Source organism: Primulina huaijiensis, chromosome 14, assembly GCF_012295235.1.
Source record: "Primulina huaijiensis isolate GDHJ02 chromosome 14, ASM1229523v2, whole genome shotgun sequence".
Classification (NCBI taxonomy): Eukaryota; Viridiplantae; Streptophyta; class Magnoliopsida; order Lamiales; family Gesneriaceae; genus Primulina; species Primulina huaijiensis.
Window position 1 is genome coordinate 18,216,304 of NC_133319.1, and position 16,388 is coordinate 18,232,691.

The 16,388-nt window shown below is 33.0% G+C and overlaps 1 protein-coding gene and 1 long non-coding RNA gene across 4 annotated transcripts; one reads left to right on the forward strand and one right to left on the reverse strand.

The window, feature by feature from the left end:
* The first annotated feature begins 8,015 nt into the window (after positions 1–8,015).
* LOC140957434 (serine/threonine-protein kinase SRK2A-like) lies at positions 8,016–11,181 on the forward strand. 3 transcript variants are annotated; one of them, XM_073414675.1, is made up of 10 exons: positions 8,016–8,142; positions 8,290–8,693; positions 8,935–9,009; positions 9,100–9,201; positions 9,330–9,383; positions 9,480–9,572; positions 9,686–9,778; positions 10,002–10,106; positions 10,217–10,315; positions 10,603–11,181. In XM_073414675.1, exons 2-10 carry the CDS (start codon positions 8,574–8,576, stop codon positions 10,924–10,926), a joined length of 1,065 nt encoding a protein of 354 aa, XP_073270776.1. In that variant the 5' UTR covers positions 8,016–8,142; positions 8,290–8,573; the 3' UTR covers positions 10,927–11,181. The 3 variants fall into 3 exon arrangements, with proteins under 3 accessions (XP_073270776.1, XP_073270777.1, XP_073270778.1); XM_073414676.1 differs by having other exon boundaries at positions 8,294–8,693; XM_073414677.1 differs by having other exon boundaries at positions 8,378–8,693.
* A 2,012-nt stretch (positions 11,182–13,193) lies between these two features.
* On the reverse strand, positions 13,194–14,985 carry LOC140957728 (uncharacterized). Its single transcript, XR_012171678.1, has 3 exons — positions 14,474–14,985; positions 14,128–14,369; positions 13,194–13,312 (listed from the first exon to the last, which is right to left on the reverse strand). It is a non-coding gene; the product is annotated as an uncharacterized lncRNA (long non-coding RNA).
* Positions 14,986–16,388: the final 1,403 nt, after the last annotated feature.

Here is a 16,388-nt window from a genome sequence, read left to right on the forward strand (position 1 = left end):
TTCTTTTTCTTATCTTGTGGGTCATTTTTCGTCTCAGGCGATAAACAAACTAGGAAAACATGTTTTTCCTTCTTTTACGGTGATCTTGTAAGTCACAAGTATATTGACTAACTCTTCAAGGATAGCTTCTATCTTATTCATAACAACATTTTCCACAAACCCATGAAATGAGGAAGATAGTGACAACAAGACGATGTCATTTTAGAACTCGTCAGGAGTAATCAATTACAGGCCCATCACCTTCTCAATAAGCCTAATCATATGTACATCATGCTAACGAGTTGATGTCTCGTCTTGCATGTTTACAGTCATGAGCTCCTAGATAGTAACATGCCTCAACGTACAAGTTCGAGCATCATACAACTCTTGAATATACATTTGAATAGTAACAACATTCACTCTTTTTTCAAACTGCTTTTGCAGTTCATTGGACATAGAAGTCATCATATAACACTTAGCTTGCAGCTTAAGGTCTCACCATCACCCAAGCTTCTGCCAGTTCAAAAAAATTGACATTGTATGCATATCTTTGGAGGAGATATTAGAGAGTGTGTATGCAATCCCTTACCGATATTAGAACAACCTTTTATTTTGTTAGCCAATCTTCATAGTTACGTCCGATTAACTTGTTTTGATCGAGTATTGTGTATAATGAATTGCGTTACAAAATCATGAATATACTGAATATGGAAATAAATAACAATTGCTGACTATTTTAAAGTATTTTATAAGACATAAAATATGGAATTTTGATTTATGAATTACCTCATAATATTTTGATATTTTCACCACCCTATGATGAAAACGGAAATCGTTTTTATTTTATGAGTACACATGACCCAATTGCTAAATTAGGATCTGAATAATATCAATCAATCACAATTTCCAAAAGACAGAGCCTAATTGTAACCCCTTGCAACCTCCATAGAATTTGCCTCATGTTTGATGACCACCCAATAATATGACACCGTTTTTTTTCACGTGTTGAGCCCGACCCATCAATGTCGAATAAAAATGTACGGTCGCCATGAGATCTCCCAATAATATGAGCCGAAGTCATGAGCATTCATCGTAATTCACATCAAGCATTTAAGTGGAAGTCACATCTTTTCGTCGTCCAAGTCTCTCTAATAATATGAGTTAGACACTAACCTCAGGTAATGTTCATTGTGCAACCACTGTTGATGGAAAAAAAAGAAAATATTAAATACTTTTACTTTTTCTTTTAGTGAGCTTGATAAAAATTTTGAATCTTATTCAAAATTATGGATTTTAATTTTGAAAATTTTTCTCATCATTTAATTTTAAAATCGTGTCATGTTTGTTTGTATATTTGGCTGATTCACGCAACTTTTGTTGTAATAATAATAATAATAATAATAATAATGATTATTAATAATATTTTACATGTATTATAAATAATAAAAGATGATCGATAACCAATTACAGTTTGCTCTGTTAGAGTCATACACAGATCCAATTCCAAAACTTAGATAAATGCATGGATGCAAATGTAATATTACATTAGCTTCCAATATTTGAAGTTTTCGATTTTCAAAACTCTTAATGATCGAAGCCCACTATCTTCAAATCTTAAGTTCTCATTAAATATAATATTTACATTAAATTTCCATGACATATTGAGATACAAATTTAAGGGATGAGAACGTGTCACAAACAAGCTCACTTTAATAATTGTCAAATAATTAAAAAAATATTAACAATATAAAATGTCATAACATATACCTAACAAGTTAGTAATGACTCTCGATCATCTTTTTGAAATATAATATCACATATTATAAATAACATATAATATCAAATATCATAAACATAATGTAATGGACTGTACAGTTGAAGAGGACTTAAAAAGATTTGATTTGTACTACTCATATCACGAAAGTGCATCTTCTTTTCGGTAGCTTATCACATAAAAACTCAAAGTTAAGCGTGCTTGACTTGGGGCAATTTTGGGATGGGTGACCTCCTGGGAAGTTTCCTAGGGTGCGTGTGAGTGAGGACATAAGCACGCTGGAAAGACTCGTCTTGGTACAGTGAAGACAGTCGTCGAATCTGAGGCTTTACACATAATATCATATCTTATCATTAAATCATTTATCTTGTAAATTGGTTACTAATTGCCAAAATCAAAATAAATCAATAAACTCTTTTATTTAATTATCCAACTAATTTATAATAATTAAAATTTCTTGTGAAACACTTTTTTATCATAAATAATAAAAATCATATTTCAATAATTTTTTGGGTAAGAAAATTCCTCCAAAATATTTTTCAAGAGTAAAATTGATCAATTTTTTTCATAAAATATCAATTTAGTCTGAAATCATAAAAAATCAAAGAATTGGGGTCAATTTTTTCCTTGTGGGGGCAGGGCTGCTCGTGCGTGTCTCCACTGACCGAACAATTATGGTAGCAGGACATTCTTGCTTCTGTCCCAAATTTTTTTTAAAAAAATTGTATCGGTCTAGTTTGGACAGTCTCCACTGCCCAGAGCTGCAGGAGTTGCTCGAGGGTAATTTTTAAAAAAAATATGATTTTCAAGGATGCAATTTTCTAAAAATTTCAAACGCGATTGGAAAAAATTCACTCAACATAATTTAAACAATAAACAATAACGAATCATACTATTGAGAACCTATATCTGATATCATTGGTGGGGTACATTTTTCTCGCACTGAAGATACAATGGAAGTTTAAAATTTTTTATCTTTGACATTCAAAAGATAAATTGGATTTCGCATGAGTCAAATTCATATATAATATGTTTATAGTTTATTATCTTTGCATTCTAAATGTTGGATATCAAACTATTCCGAATTTTAAGTGGAGAATGCTCTTCTCATAAATGTCTGTGAACGATCTATTAGAAGTATTCTTTCTTAAATTCTTAAGAATTAGGTCCACGATTGAAAGCTTTATTCCTTGCCTATAGTATACTATAAATTTAGACAAAATTTGCGTTGAGAATCAATCGTCGAAAACTTGTGAGATTCTGGTGGCAGCACGACGATGTTGCGGTGGGGGAAAATGAAACGTCCACTACTCTTTTTTTTTTAAAAAAATGTATTTAAAATTTTTTTTTCCCACTTAAGCATTAGGCCAAAGGTATACATAAATATATTTTAAAATACTTTTACATCATTTAAAATAAACCAACCAACTATTATTTGAAAATCCAAAACAACATATTTAAGACATAAAAATGTAAACCTCAACCAACTCTAAGCTAACATTATTTCAAAAATAAACATAACTCTAACATCTTCTCAAAAAATCTCAAAAGTATCATAAGTCATAAAATCCTTAAAGTAGCTTAAATCACAAACTTAATTTTATTTGCGGAAAACTAACGAAGGTCCTCGGGTAGTGTGCACCTTCAGTCCTGCTAGTTCAACCGTCAAGTCCTCAATCAATATCATTCTCACCTGCATCGATCACATCTAATGAGTCTATTGACTCAACAAACCTTAATCATGATAGCAAGTAATACATAGACATTCACAAACAACAGTGAAAATACTTTTAAGAAAATAGTTTTTCATGAATATGCATAACTTAAACATTTTCCTTTCATCATAAACTTTTCCATTCATCATATACTTAATTATCATATTCCCTTTCATCATATACTTATACGTTTCCCTTTTCATTAAAATCAGATCCTCAATTGTGACTTTCGTATTAGCTGTAGGTCGATGGATCCATCTATGTATTACTATGGTACCAGGTGGCGGGGACATCAGCGACACTCTCACCAGTCAACTGAGCCTTGACCTTACATATTATCATATCATTTCGATGGAAATACGATCGTCAGGCTCCCTCTGGGGCTTTTTCCCTCACGATATTCTCAATCATATCATCGTATTATCATATTAGTCACAATCAATTCACCTCCTTCAACTTTCATATTTCCATTACTAATAAAAATTCATGCACATATAAACAATTTTTCTTTTAAACCAAGCATGCAGCATGTCTTTTACCTTTAACGTTTCATCATAAAATTCCATAAACATTTGAAATAAACATTTTAACATATATTACAGCATTCAGGGCACAGCCATGATGTCTAACATTTTTCAATTGTAAAATGATCGTTTTGTCCATGAAACCCTAACTTTCCCAATTTATCCGTAAAACTTAAAACGACGACCTAAATCATTCCAAACTTAACATAACATCTTAAAATACACCCATAAATATTTCTTAGATTAAGCTTCCCGACTAATTTCTCAATTCATTTTTAAACTTAGACGTACATCTCGGTTTTGACTCGTATTGACTTGAAACTTAACCAAACCAAAGCTTAATAACACCTAACTATATCATATAAAACCCAAACCAAGTCAATTAAGACCCTCGAACAAGCTAAGCCTAGACCAGCCGTTGAATTTCTGCCCTATCTTATTCGAGCCCTAGCTTAACCATCCCAGCAACCTTCGAACCTAGCCCTTAGCCAACCTGTCCAGACCCTAGCTGACCATCCTATGACCATAACCAACCCCTAGGGACCTACTGGACGGAACCTAACCAGCGTAGAAGCCGCAACCCTCAAGCTGTGACAAAGAGGCCATGCGCGACTTCAGGCTTGCATCTCCTTCCTACGCTTCGCACCAGCCTTCCCTTGAGCCATCTAGGACCATGACTAGACCCTAATAGGACCCATGATCGCGTCCCTACAGTAGCTAACAACCTACTTCTTCCTAGGGCAAAAAACGCAAGCCTTTGTCCTAGGAAAACCCTATTTTCGTTCATCGTCTTGCCCCTACCTTTCCAGACTTTAGACGTACACCTAAGGACCCTTAAATATGTTGAAAAACATCTCTTCAAGTACCCCTACAGGCTATGGCAGCACCTTTGTGCATCATTATCAAGAGTTTTAAAAAGAGAAAACTCTAGTTTTATGTATATATAGTCATAAAAACGAAAATAAAAGTAGTGCATCATATTTTTCATGCAAGGATAATTAAATATACATAATATGGTGTGAAAAATGCTTGAAGGAAGATTAAGGCGTGTCTTTGCTTTATTATGCTCGAAAATCAACTTACGATGCGAAGAATGTTGGCGGAGAGACGGGGGAAGAAGCTTGCTGAATTTTTCTTCAAACTTGCGTGACTATCCTTCAAGAATTTCGTGTGGTGTGTGCTGATGAAGAGTCTTAGCTTTCTAGGTGAAGTGTGCATGTGTTTGTGTGGTTATGGTAAGGGTTTTTCGCTTATATTTTAATTAAAACACATGGTGCAAGCTTAGACCCATTGACCTAGTATATTAGGTCCATTAGATAATATTTGAAATATTTTGTTTAGGAAAGCTTGTGAAAATATTAGCCGAGTTCTCAGGAAGTCCCTATTTTCATCGAAAATTGATCACCGTTTAAAATACGACTCGGCGTGTAAAAACGCCTCATTTTTTATACATGTTAAAATATACCATATATTAAATAATTAAAAATAATTATTTAATAAAAATATTTTCCCTCATATGGTCCTCGGTCTCCGTTTCTCGATCGCGTGTCTCGAATAACCTTTAAAAAATACATTTTATGCATTCTAGTAGAAACTAGATTTTAAACATATAAACATGCATATCATAATCAATTTATGCAATTAAAACAATTTAATTAAAATACATAAAAAAATTTGATAACTTGCATGCATATGGTTCACGTGGACCTTCAAATTTTCGGGACGTTACAGAAAAGGTGGTCACAGTCATGGGTGTGCTCCAAGAGGGGTTGGACGAATTTTAGTGTTGGAAGATAAAGAGAAAAAGTCTAACATGTAAATTTGACATATATTGTCATATTTAGGACTCTTAAATTAGAATACCACTAGGACTCTTACTTGAGAGTTTTTACCTTGTCAAAAACTATACTAATTTTTTGTCTAATTAAGACTCATACTAGTTAGAGTTGTCTCATAACTCTCCTAGATCAAGTATCTCTCTTTTGTTAAATATTTCATGTAGTATTTTCAACTTTTGAAAATACATTATATAATTAAATAACTATTAATTAATTAATTAATTATAAACTTTTCTATAATCTTCCTTTAAAATTTTACATTAGTCAAAAATAAATATTTAATATTTAATTAGCATATTCTAAATTTAATAATTAAATAATTGCGACTATATCATAATCTCGATCGAGGATTAGACAACGCTGATGTGACAAGGGTAAACACCTGGTTATTATAACGATAATTGTAAATTTTGAAAATCAAATTTGCAAATGACTCTTTTTTTAAAACTGTATATTTTGGAACACTTTCACTAAATTAGGTAGTTCCACTCTTCTCACTAAATTAATCATTCAAGCTAATTTCCACAAATTTCAAATATGAAATATACTTATAAAGAGTGTTTCAAAATCGGACTAAACCGGATCGATTGGTTCGACCGAGAACTGGTCACGAGTCTATTCCGAAGTGTTGAAAAACCGTTTGACCAGTCAAATTGGTGAGAACCGGTTGGACAAGCCAAAACCGACCAGAACCGATCAAAATCGATCAAGAATCGGTCCGATCGTTCGCACATTTTAATTTTTTTAAAAAATCTAATTTTTTTTATTTTTCTTCAAAATAAATTATTTTTTGTATTTAAAAATTTATTTTTTGCTATATGTATATATGATTATTTTGATTTTGAACTTTATTAAAAATATTATTTTAATAATATTATCTTATTTAGATTTGTTTATTTTTTTTAAAATGTATAATTATATTTGATTATATATATGTTTTCTAAGATTTTAAAATTTGATAAATATATATTTTTTATTATTTATATATAAACATTTAAGATATTTGGAATTCAAAATATATTATTTATGATATTATATTAATGTTTTAAATAGTATAAAGGTTTTCTGTCCGATCGTCGATTTACTCGTCAGACCGATTGAATCAATTTTAAAAGTAAACCGTTTCGATCACGTGTTTAATTATGAAAAAATTGCTTATAAACTCTTTTATAAGCTATCTGTTCGATCTCATCAAACTATAATAAAAAAATTTAAGATTTTGAATTTGTTTATCTCAATGAGAACACAAAATTCAATACTTGTTTGACTCCTCAATATTCAAGGATACAACTAGCCGTTGATTCACAATTTCATGTGATTCAAGATAACATTTGTCCTTATTCAAGCTTAACCCAGTTAGCCATATTTCTTTCATCAACCCTTGATCAAGAACATCATACATCAAGTCTAATTGTACCAATCAGATCTTGGTAAGATCTTTTAGTAGCATCGTCCCATGCTCCCTTAAGTATCATTCATAGTGCTTGAACCTGTAGGTTATGGTTAGTATACATGAGACCCCTTCAACTCATATATCTAGATCGAATATGGAACAATTGATATATCGACAATTACAAATGAATTCAATAACGATGTGATATATCTTTGACTAATCATAGTGACATTGTATGCAACTAAAAAAACACTTTTCCTTAAAGCACGACTCATACTTTGGCCAGAGATTCCTAGCTCCATTAACTAATCAGATCAAATATGATATCTATATCATTGAGTGACGGTGAATCTACTACTACAATATTGATTGATTTACAAATATCTTATAAATTGTTTCGTGTTTTTTTTAATTCACATATTATATTCAGATTAAAAAACTTTTGTTTGAATATATAATTTGTTCTCTAGCAATTATTGTTAACCGTGACACAATTTGTTCAATATTATCGTTTCTTGCATATTTTCATATTCCTCACGTCAATTTAATATAAAAGTTTTTTCGATTGTGTTGGTTAAGACTTAACAATGGTTGAATTTGAACCAAATCAGAAATTTGTCCTTTTCAATTTTTAATAGAATGAAATCAACTATCATCTAAAATCAAATAATAATAAATAATATGAAGGAGACTTTTCAAAAATAAAGTAAAATAAAATAATAATAATGTAAAGGAGACGAACTGATATAATTTCTACTATGAGGGCTTTTAGGGATATTATGTATAATTCAAGGGGCGAAAGGTAATTAACCTTGATCCACTTTTGAGATCATTCCCCATATACATTGCTTTTTGGCGAATAATAAAGACGTGCAATTCTCCAGAATTCAGCAATTCGTCAAATTTCTCCAAATCCCAGGTATAAATTCAATCATTTTCATAGTTTCCGCCGAAAACCCATTTTGATTCCTGTGAATTTATGCTAATTTTTCAATCTTCCAGGGTCAGAAAACCCTAGTTTTGCCAATATTGTGCTGCGATTGATAGTTTCATTTTTCCTTTTCAGACAGGAGCTTTTTCTTCAAGAATTCAGTTCGATAGAAGTGTGAATTATAGTTAATGGAAGCTTAAAGTTGCTTCTTGTTTTTTCTCAGCGTTCAATTTTGGGGGAATCTTCAAAGTATCACATCAAAGTTTGAGTTTCTAAGTAAAGCTTTCGATTTTCGGAGCTAAGATTTCTTCTATTCATCTGTCGTGGTGTGTGAAGTAAACTTGGATCTTTTGAAATTTGGTGGTTAGAGCTTTGAGTTTAAGAAGGTTGGTGTAATAGACGGATTAAATAAGAGTAAAATGGAAAATTACGAACTTGTGAAGGACATAGGATCCGGAAATTTCGGGGTGGCGAGGCTTATGAGGAAAAAGGATACAAAGGAGCTTGTTGCTATGAAATACATTGAAAGAGGACACAAGGTTTGCGCTGTTGATATTCATCATAGTAGTCAGAAATTCTTGCGTCAGTTGATGGTTTTATTATTTGATATTTGTATTTGGCATTATGTAATGTTTGTGGATATGAAACTTTAGATTCACATTACTTATTATGCAGTTAAACATCCTAAGCTTGTACTTAATACGGTCATACATGTAGTCCATGAAGTTGTGATGTTTGACCATCAAGAAGCTTGACTGTCATTCATGATTTTTGTTCTAGATTGATGAGAACGTGGCTCGGGAGATCATTAATCATAGATCACTTCGGCATCCAAATATAGTTCGCTTCAAGGAGGTAACAAACCTGAATTTCTATGAATTTTCTAATATTCTAATCGGTGATTTGAAACTCTGGTGTTTTCTGGTGTGGGTCTTGGATTTGCAGTTGGTTTTAACACCCACGCATCTAGCTATTGTTATGGAGTATGCTGCAGGTGGAGAGCTCTTCGAGAGAATCTGCAATGCTGGAAGATTCAGTGAAGATGAGGTATGTTAATACCAGTTACTGGGCTTTGATCTTTTGAAAAATCGATACAGCTGATTAGAAGAAATGTGGTTTTGTTTCTCTTTCTACCTCTTGAATATACTATGATCTATATTTTCCTACAATTTCAGGCGAGGTATTTCTTTCAGCAACTTATATCTGGAGTCAACTACTGCCATGCTATGGTGAGAGAAACTTAAGATTTGTGCTGGTTCATTTTGGATGCTCGAATTTGCTTTATGTATCTCTGGATTTTAGTTAATTGTGTTTCTGATATGCAGCAAATATGCCATCGCGACTTGAAGCTGGAGAATACCCTATTGGATGGAAGCCCAGCCCCACGCCTTAAAATATGCGATTTCGGTTACTCAAAGGTATTGCACAATTGTATACAAAGTTAAATATTATTGATGGTATAACATTTGTATTAGAAGTAGCTTTTGTGCATGAAACAACATTAATGTAGTATGCTGTTTTTATCGTTTAGTCATCTCTGCTTCATTCGAGACCCAAATCAACAGTTGGCACGCCTGCTTATATTGCTCCAGAGGTGCTATCTAGAAGAGAATATGATGGAAAGGTAAGCATCTTATAGCGATTCTCTATTTGGTCCATATTAGTACTGTTTGTTGCTACTGCTGTTTAATTTTGTTTCCATTTCTTCTCATGAAAACTTTTATCTCAACTGTTTGTATTTTTGGTCTCCGCAGATTGTCTGAGTACGCACAAATGTAGTGTTCATGCATGTATGTAGCATAATTATTGGTGGGAAATCCCGTTAACTTTGGTTGGTTTCTATCCAGCTGGCTGATGTTTGGTCTTGTGGCGTGACTCTATATGTCATGCTGGTTGGAGCATATCCTTTCGAAGATCAAGAAGATCCAAAGAACTTCAGGAAAACCATCCAAGTAAGTTTTTTCGTTTCAGTCTGTGCATTGTGGTTAGGCTTTGTTTTATTTATAAGTAGATGTGTTTTAATTGTGTAGTGTACACTCATAAATTTTGTTCCTTTGACCAGAGAATCATGGCGATTCAGTATAAGATACCCGAGTATGTTCACATATCTCAAGATTGTAGGCACCTCCTTTCTCGCATATTTGTTGCCAATCCATCAAGGGTATGTTCTCTCTTTGAGTTCTGATTTACCGAATAACAAACATCATACTTATTTTGGTGGCAACTAGTGCTCTCGTAATCAAGATTTACATTATTTTTCGGAAACTGTTATGATGCTCTGTACATATTTTTTGGTGACAAGGCTATGTATTTGTGGTGGCATTAAACAGCTTTTAATTATAACCTGTTGGCTAATAGCCGTTTGGAAAATTAACATAAGTTCTTGTTCGCTTTTTCTATTATTGTGATTGCCAAATGTGACCTGTCTCATAGTTGATTTAAATGCAGAGAATTTCGATCAAAGACATCAAATCACACCCATGGTTTTTGAAGAATTTACCTAGAGAATTAACAGATGCAGCTCAAAGCGCGTACTACCATAGAGAAAACCCAACCTTTTCCCTTCAATCCGTCGAGGTTATTATGAAAATTGTGGAAGAGGCTAAAACTCCGCCTCCGGTCTCTCGCTTGGTTGGAGGCTTTGGGTGGGGAGGTGAAGAGGATGACGATAAAGAGGAAGACATAGAAGAGGAAGAGGAAGATGATGAAGAAGATGAATACGATAAGCAAGTGAAGGCCGTGCATGCCAGTGGGGAAGTGCCTCTCGTATGAGGCATATAAAGTGAGAAAGCACGGTGCTCTTCCGTGGTTGTAGTATGTAAATTTCTAGTGTTGCGTCTGCTTGAATGCAGGTTGATTTCCTTGTTCTTGTTTGCATATACAATGAGTGTGGTGTGTGGATTAAATTAGCTTTTGTTGCCATTACTTATTTATGTTTTATGGAACGGTCTGTATTTTGATGTGAAGTATTTAAGACCACATGTGAAAACCTTTTAAATTGGTGATTTTTAATTGGTTGCAACACTATCTCCTATTTGTTTCTTGTTCTTGATATTTCCCTAAATTGGGCTACTTTAGAGTATACTTTGCCTATGTACTCGGGAAGTTTATTCAATTATCAAACCGTGTACTGTTATTCTATGGAAAATTGATTGAACGTATGCTGCAATATCTGCTTTGTGGTCTTTGTACGCTCGGTGGATGACCCGAGCCGAATTCCCCTCAGACCATGATTGAAATTATGGATCCTCAAAAAAAAAAAAAAAGAAATTATGGATTTAAGCGACGTACCAAGCCCGTACCATTTTCGCAACAGAACTGGGTTCGGACCAATTTTTTTGGATGTTCATGTCGATTGAGACTCAGAATGGAGCGTTAAAACTGTTGCCCATCTTGCTAAATATAAATTTATGTTGTCTCATTCTATTTGGTCAACTAAATCCGATAAATGAACAGTTACACTAAAAAGCCAATACTTTCAGCGGGGAAAAAGAACCAATATCGGTACCTTAAAAGAATTGTAACTTAATATTTCACATTTTCCTAAGAACAAATCCTTTTATTGCAGTGCCCCAACTGAATCCACTCTCACTCTTCTCAACTTCTGAGTCTCACTTGAAATACATTCCCTGTAAAAAACAGCATAAACAACATCAACTCCTTTCATATTCGGATGCTAAACAAACGCTTGTCAGACTATCTAATCTAACAGTGATATTGTTTTCCTTTGTATTTGTCGGATAAACGCAGCCACAACCTATGTAGTCGGCACCATCAATCCATGCTTTCTCAGCTTGTTGAGGTGTTTTGCATTAGACACCAATGACTTTGTCAGGACCTAGGAGAGTTCGAGCAACACGAGCAGGCATGTCAGACTGGCTGATATGAACTCCGTCTGCGTCACAAACAAGGGCAATGTCGATTCTATCATTGATCAGGAAAGGTACTCCGGCGGCATATTTGTCGGCATGTTTTAGCTGCTTCCAGAAAGTCATTGATGTCAATATCCTTTTCTCTGCAATGTAACAGGTATTGGCTGGCATCAATAAGAGGAGAACAACATTGCAATAAAGATTCATATCCAAGTTTTAAAGGAAAATCATAGGAGACATAAGTTGAAAAAAAAGTTAGACGTTTTTGCTTTCTTCTTTTGGCTCGGGTCAGTGTATGGCTATGCCCGGACTGAAATTTTAAACTCTAGAATCTTTTAATATTTTAAATTGATCTACCCGGGCTAATATTATATTATTCCAAAATTATACAAAATTTACATATACATTTTTTTAAAAAAAATTGGGCCACCCTGGCCCACCTGGGCTAAAGTTTGGGTAAAGGAGCATGTGGCTCCGCCCCTGGCTTGGGGAGGGTACATGTGTTGCACGTGGTTAATTTCTCCTTGATCAAAGCCTCTTGAAAACATGGATTTGTTTATATTTATTTTAAAGAATAAAGATTATATCGTCTTATTTTAAAATTAAGTTAATTAATGCCTCTTGAAAACATGAAAACATGGCTCGTTTTCTTTCTTCTTCTTTTCGTTTTCTTCCTCTCATTTTCTAAATGGTTTTTACAATTAACTCATCCTGCACCCAACATAGATTTGAACCATCCAAGCCATCTGAACAAAATAAAAAATTTAACATCTCTGTTCAACATGCTAATTAATGCCTTGGTTTCTAAAGATAATTTGTCTTTTTGAGCATCCAAGCTTTCTGTACTGTGAAATAATATAGTCTACATACTCAAACTTAACTCGAAATGTTAATGTCTAGATAGCCATTAATTTCCTACTTTGATCAATATCAAGTCAATTGGTAGCACTACCATCCTGATCAAACTAGGCTCAAGCAGTCTAAAACTTCGTACAACATACTAGAGACTGGATTTCTTTATTGTATAACACGAACAAGTTAAATCATATATTTATACAACTTCATTCTACTTATAAAAAACCGCATTTTACTTTTTCTTAGAATGGCAGACATAAGAAGAATGATTCAGGGAGGGGGTTAGTTACATAAACACAACATTTACATTTGCAACACTGATGAGCTTCACGAGAGAGAACCTAGGACCAACTGTTTCCAGTGGTATGCCACCAAGTAAAGCTGATGCCTCTCTTAAGTTTGGAGTTACTATATCAGCCAATGGTTCCTCCCTATCATTGGGAAAAGGAAATCCAAGTGGGTAACACAAAGAGATATGCCAAAAGATATAAAGTTCCCATAATCCAAATTTCATCACAATTCGCACTGCAAAAACTGAATGCTGCAAGATAGACTTTCTAACAAATCCACAAACAATACAAGTTCAACTCTCAGAACAGCGATATAATTGTCTGTAACCTTGATTAAAATTGATATGTGAAACAGAAAGGTTGGGAGCAATTTGTGGCTGCCAGCCTCAATATTTTGAGATTTACATCGTATGCACATGATTTTCACCAGATCTCTTTCCAATAGAATGCTCCCAACACCAAAACGGGCCAGTTAAAATTATTTGAGTTCCTAGATCTCTTACTAAGTTACTATCATGGTTCGCTGCAAGAACCGAATGGCGATAAATGCATTTAATATTTATGAAACAAATGCATACTAACAGGTAAATGGCATGACAAAGACTAGACAAAAAAAAGAAGCTGTAAATCAAAAATATTCTTCAAGCCTCATCATAACTTGGCTATTTTAGCATATCCATTTAAATTCTGATAAGTTCTAGACTAGCACATGGTAAATGAAGATTAACTATGGCCATTTTCAGGATTTAAAAATTTTACCACTTGCATAAATTGATGCTATGAAAATATCACACACGGATCCCTGATTATTAAAGTTGGATATGAAGCAAATAGGAAACATGCATGTAGCATCCAACTCTGGATAATAAAGTAGTAACTTATCTTGAACAAGTGGAGGCATAGAGATTTCAGGTGCCAACAGTCGAAGGGTTTTACTAGCTAGTTTTAAAAAATACCTAAAGCCCGCTAGAACCGAGGAACCAGCCAGTACATCACCACTTGTAGACACCATGACAGGATCAACCACCAAAGCTTCTTCACAAAATCAGTATAGTCAACAACCCACTGTATTCCCAGCAGAATATAAATATTGAATAAGAACATCAAAATACTGCTAAATATCTATAACTCCAAATTCGTGAAGGCTTTGACTTAGGATCTTGATTATCCCGGGAGAAGGAAGCATGCCTGTTTTCTCCTAAGTTTCAGCAAACGAAAACAGCATGAACAACGCTAGCTACACAGAGACTAACCCCAATAAAATATTCGATAGTTTACATAGACTTACATCAGGGAACATACCCGAAAGTCCCAACTTCAATTGTTCGCCAACAAATTCCTCGTCCACAATATTCACTCCTAATGAAATCAAATGCAGATATACTAAAATAAGGAAAATATATAAAAGCATTGTTCCATGCAAACACTATTTAGTTCATCTAAAATTTATTGACAAGGTCGACTTAAAATCTTTTAACCGTCCAAAATTATTCTTGGAATCTTGAATGAATTGGTTTCATCATGACACATATCCGTACAGAACAAGATCCCACACAAGTTCAGCAACCGAGGGAAAAATACGACCAGAGCTGGACTCCCACGGTGTTCTGCGCAGTTACAGCGGTGATGACAGTGGAGCAGTAGACTCCACGAGCTGCGCAAGCCTTCAAGTCTGCTTGGATGCCCGCTCGAGCTCCGGAATCGGAACCGGAGGCAGACAGAACGTGCGGGACTCGAAATCGACCATCTTTTGTGGACGGATTATGCAGTTCTCGCCGCATTGAGTTCACAATCAAAACCCATGTTTGGCACTGAGTCACACTCATTTCCTTACCATTATAATGTGAATGATCGAATGATCATCGTCATGATAATAATCAATAAATAATACATATTAGGATTATTATTTTAAATATTTTATTTTTTAAAAAATAAAAATAAAAATAATGATAATTAATAATGATGTTAATATGAATAATTAAAATAATAATTATATAGTTATATGAAAATGTTAATTTTGAAATAATAGAACAACAATAATTATTATTTTTGTTATTTTAGCAACAATAATAACAACAACAATATTTTTGGAGCAAACTATTATTTTGAATTTTTAATTAAAAAATATTTGATTATTAAAAATAATGTCATTTCATTCTTTTTTTTCATTTCTTTCGGTATCAATAATTTGAATGCTCATTTCCATTCAATTTCAAGTTTGATTATATTCGTGTCTTATTCTATTCATTCATACCAATCATGTCCTAAGAATACAGAAAAGTTCTGGAAAGAACGATGAACGGAAGAGGGACTCAGTATTGGATGGAACTCATTGCTATTACTTTTATTACTATAACTCTTTTAAAAAACAAAAACTATCATGCGATTATCTCGTAATTTAATTTTGTGAGACAAATTTTTATCTGACTCGATCCATAAAAATATTATTTTTTACATATAAAATTTTAATTTTCACTCTAATATGAATAAGATCAATCATCCCAATAATATAAATTTGGCAAAAACTTGTGTGAGACGGTCTGACGGGTCGTATTTTGTGAGAAAGATCTCTTATTTGGGTCATCCATGAAAAAGTATTACTTTTTATGCTAAGAGTATCACTTTTTATTGTGAATATCGACAGGGTTGATCTGTCTCACAGATAAAGATTCGTGAGACCGTCTCACTAGAGACCTACTCTATAAATTTGTGCGACAATCTCACCTATAACATACTCTAGGAAAAAAAAGGTAAAATTATCATATTATCTCATTATTAATTTGAAAAACAAATATAATATATGATATACCTAATATATTAGCCAAAATTTTTGTAGAGATAAAATTTTATAACATTACTCGTTTGTGGCTAGTAAATTAGTAATCCAGAAAATTAAATATAATAAAATATTTTAAACAATGTAAATAATATAGAAGAAGAATATATATAGATAATATAGAATAATTTTAATAAGACGTGTAAAATATAAAATATGATTTTTAAAATATTTATAAGTTTTTTATTTTTGCAAGGGAAGTTAATTTTTTAAAATAATTTTAAATATAAAATAAAATTATGATAACTATACAAGAAATAACTATTTTTACCATAAATAAAATCATTTCAATATGATATCATTGGATGAAAACGAAGAATTGATAAGTAAAAGTAGTCATGCACATTCAAAGGTTCCAAACCAAAATAAACAACAAAAAAA

Coding starts and splice junctions, on each gene's coding strand:
- LOC140957434 (XM_073414675.1), top strand. CDS start 8,574: ATGGAAAATTACGAACTTGTGAAGGACATAGGATCCGGAAATTTCGGG. Junction 9,202..9,329: donor GAAGATTCAGTGAAGATGAG/GTATGTTAATAC, acceptor CTACAATTTCAG/GCGAGGTATTTCTTTCAGCA. Junction 10,107..10,216: donor ACTTCAGGAAAACCATCCAA/GTAAGTTTTTTC, acceptor TCCTTTGACCAG/AGAATCATGGCGATTCAGTA.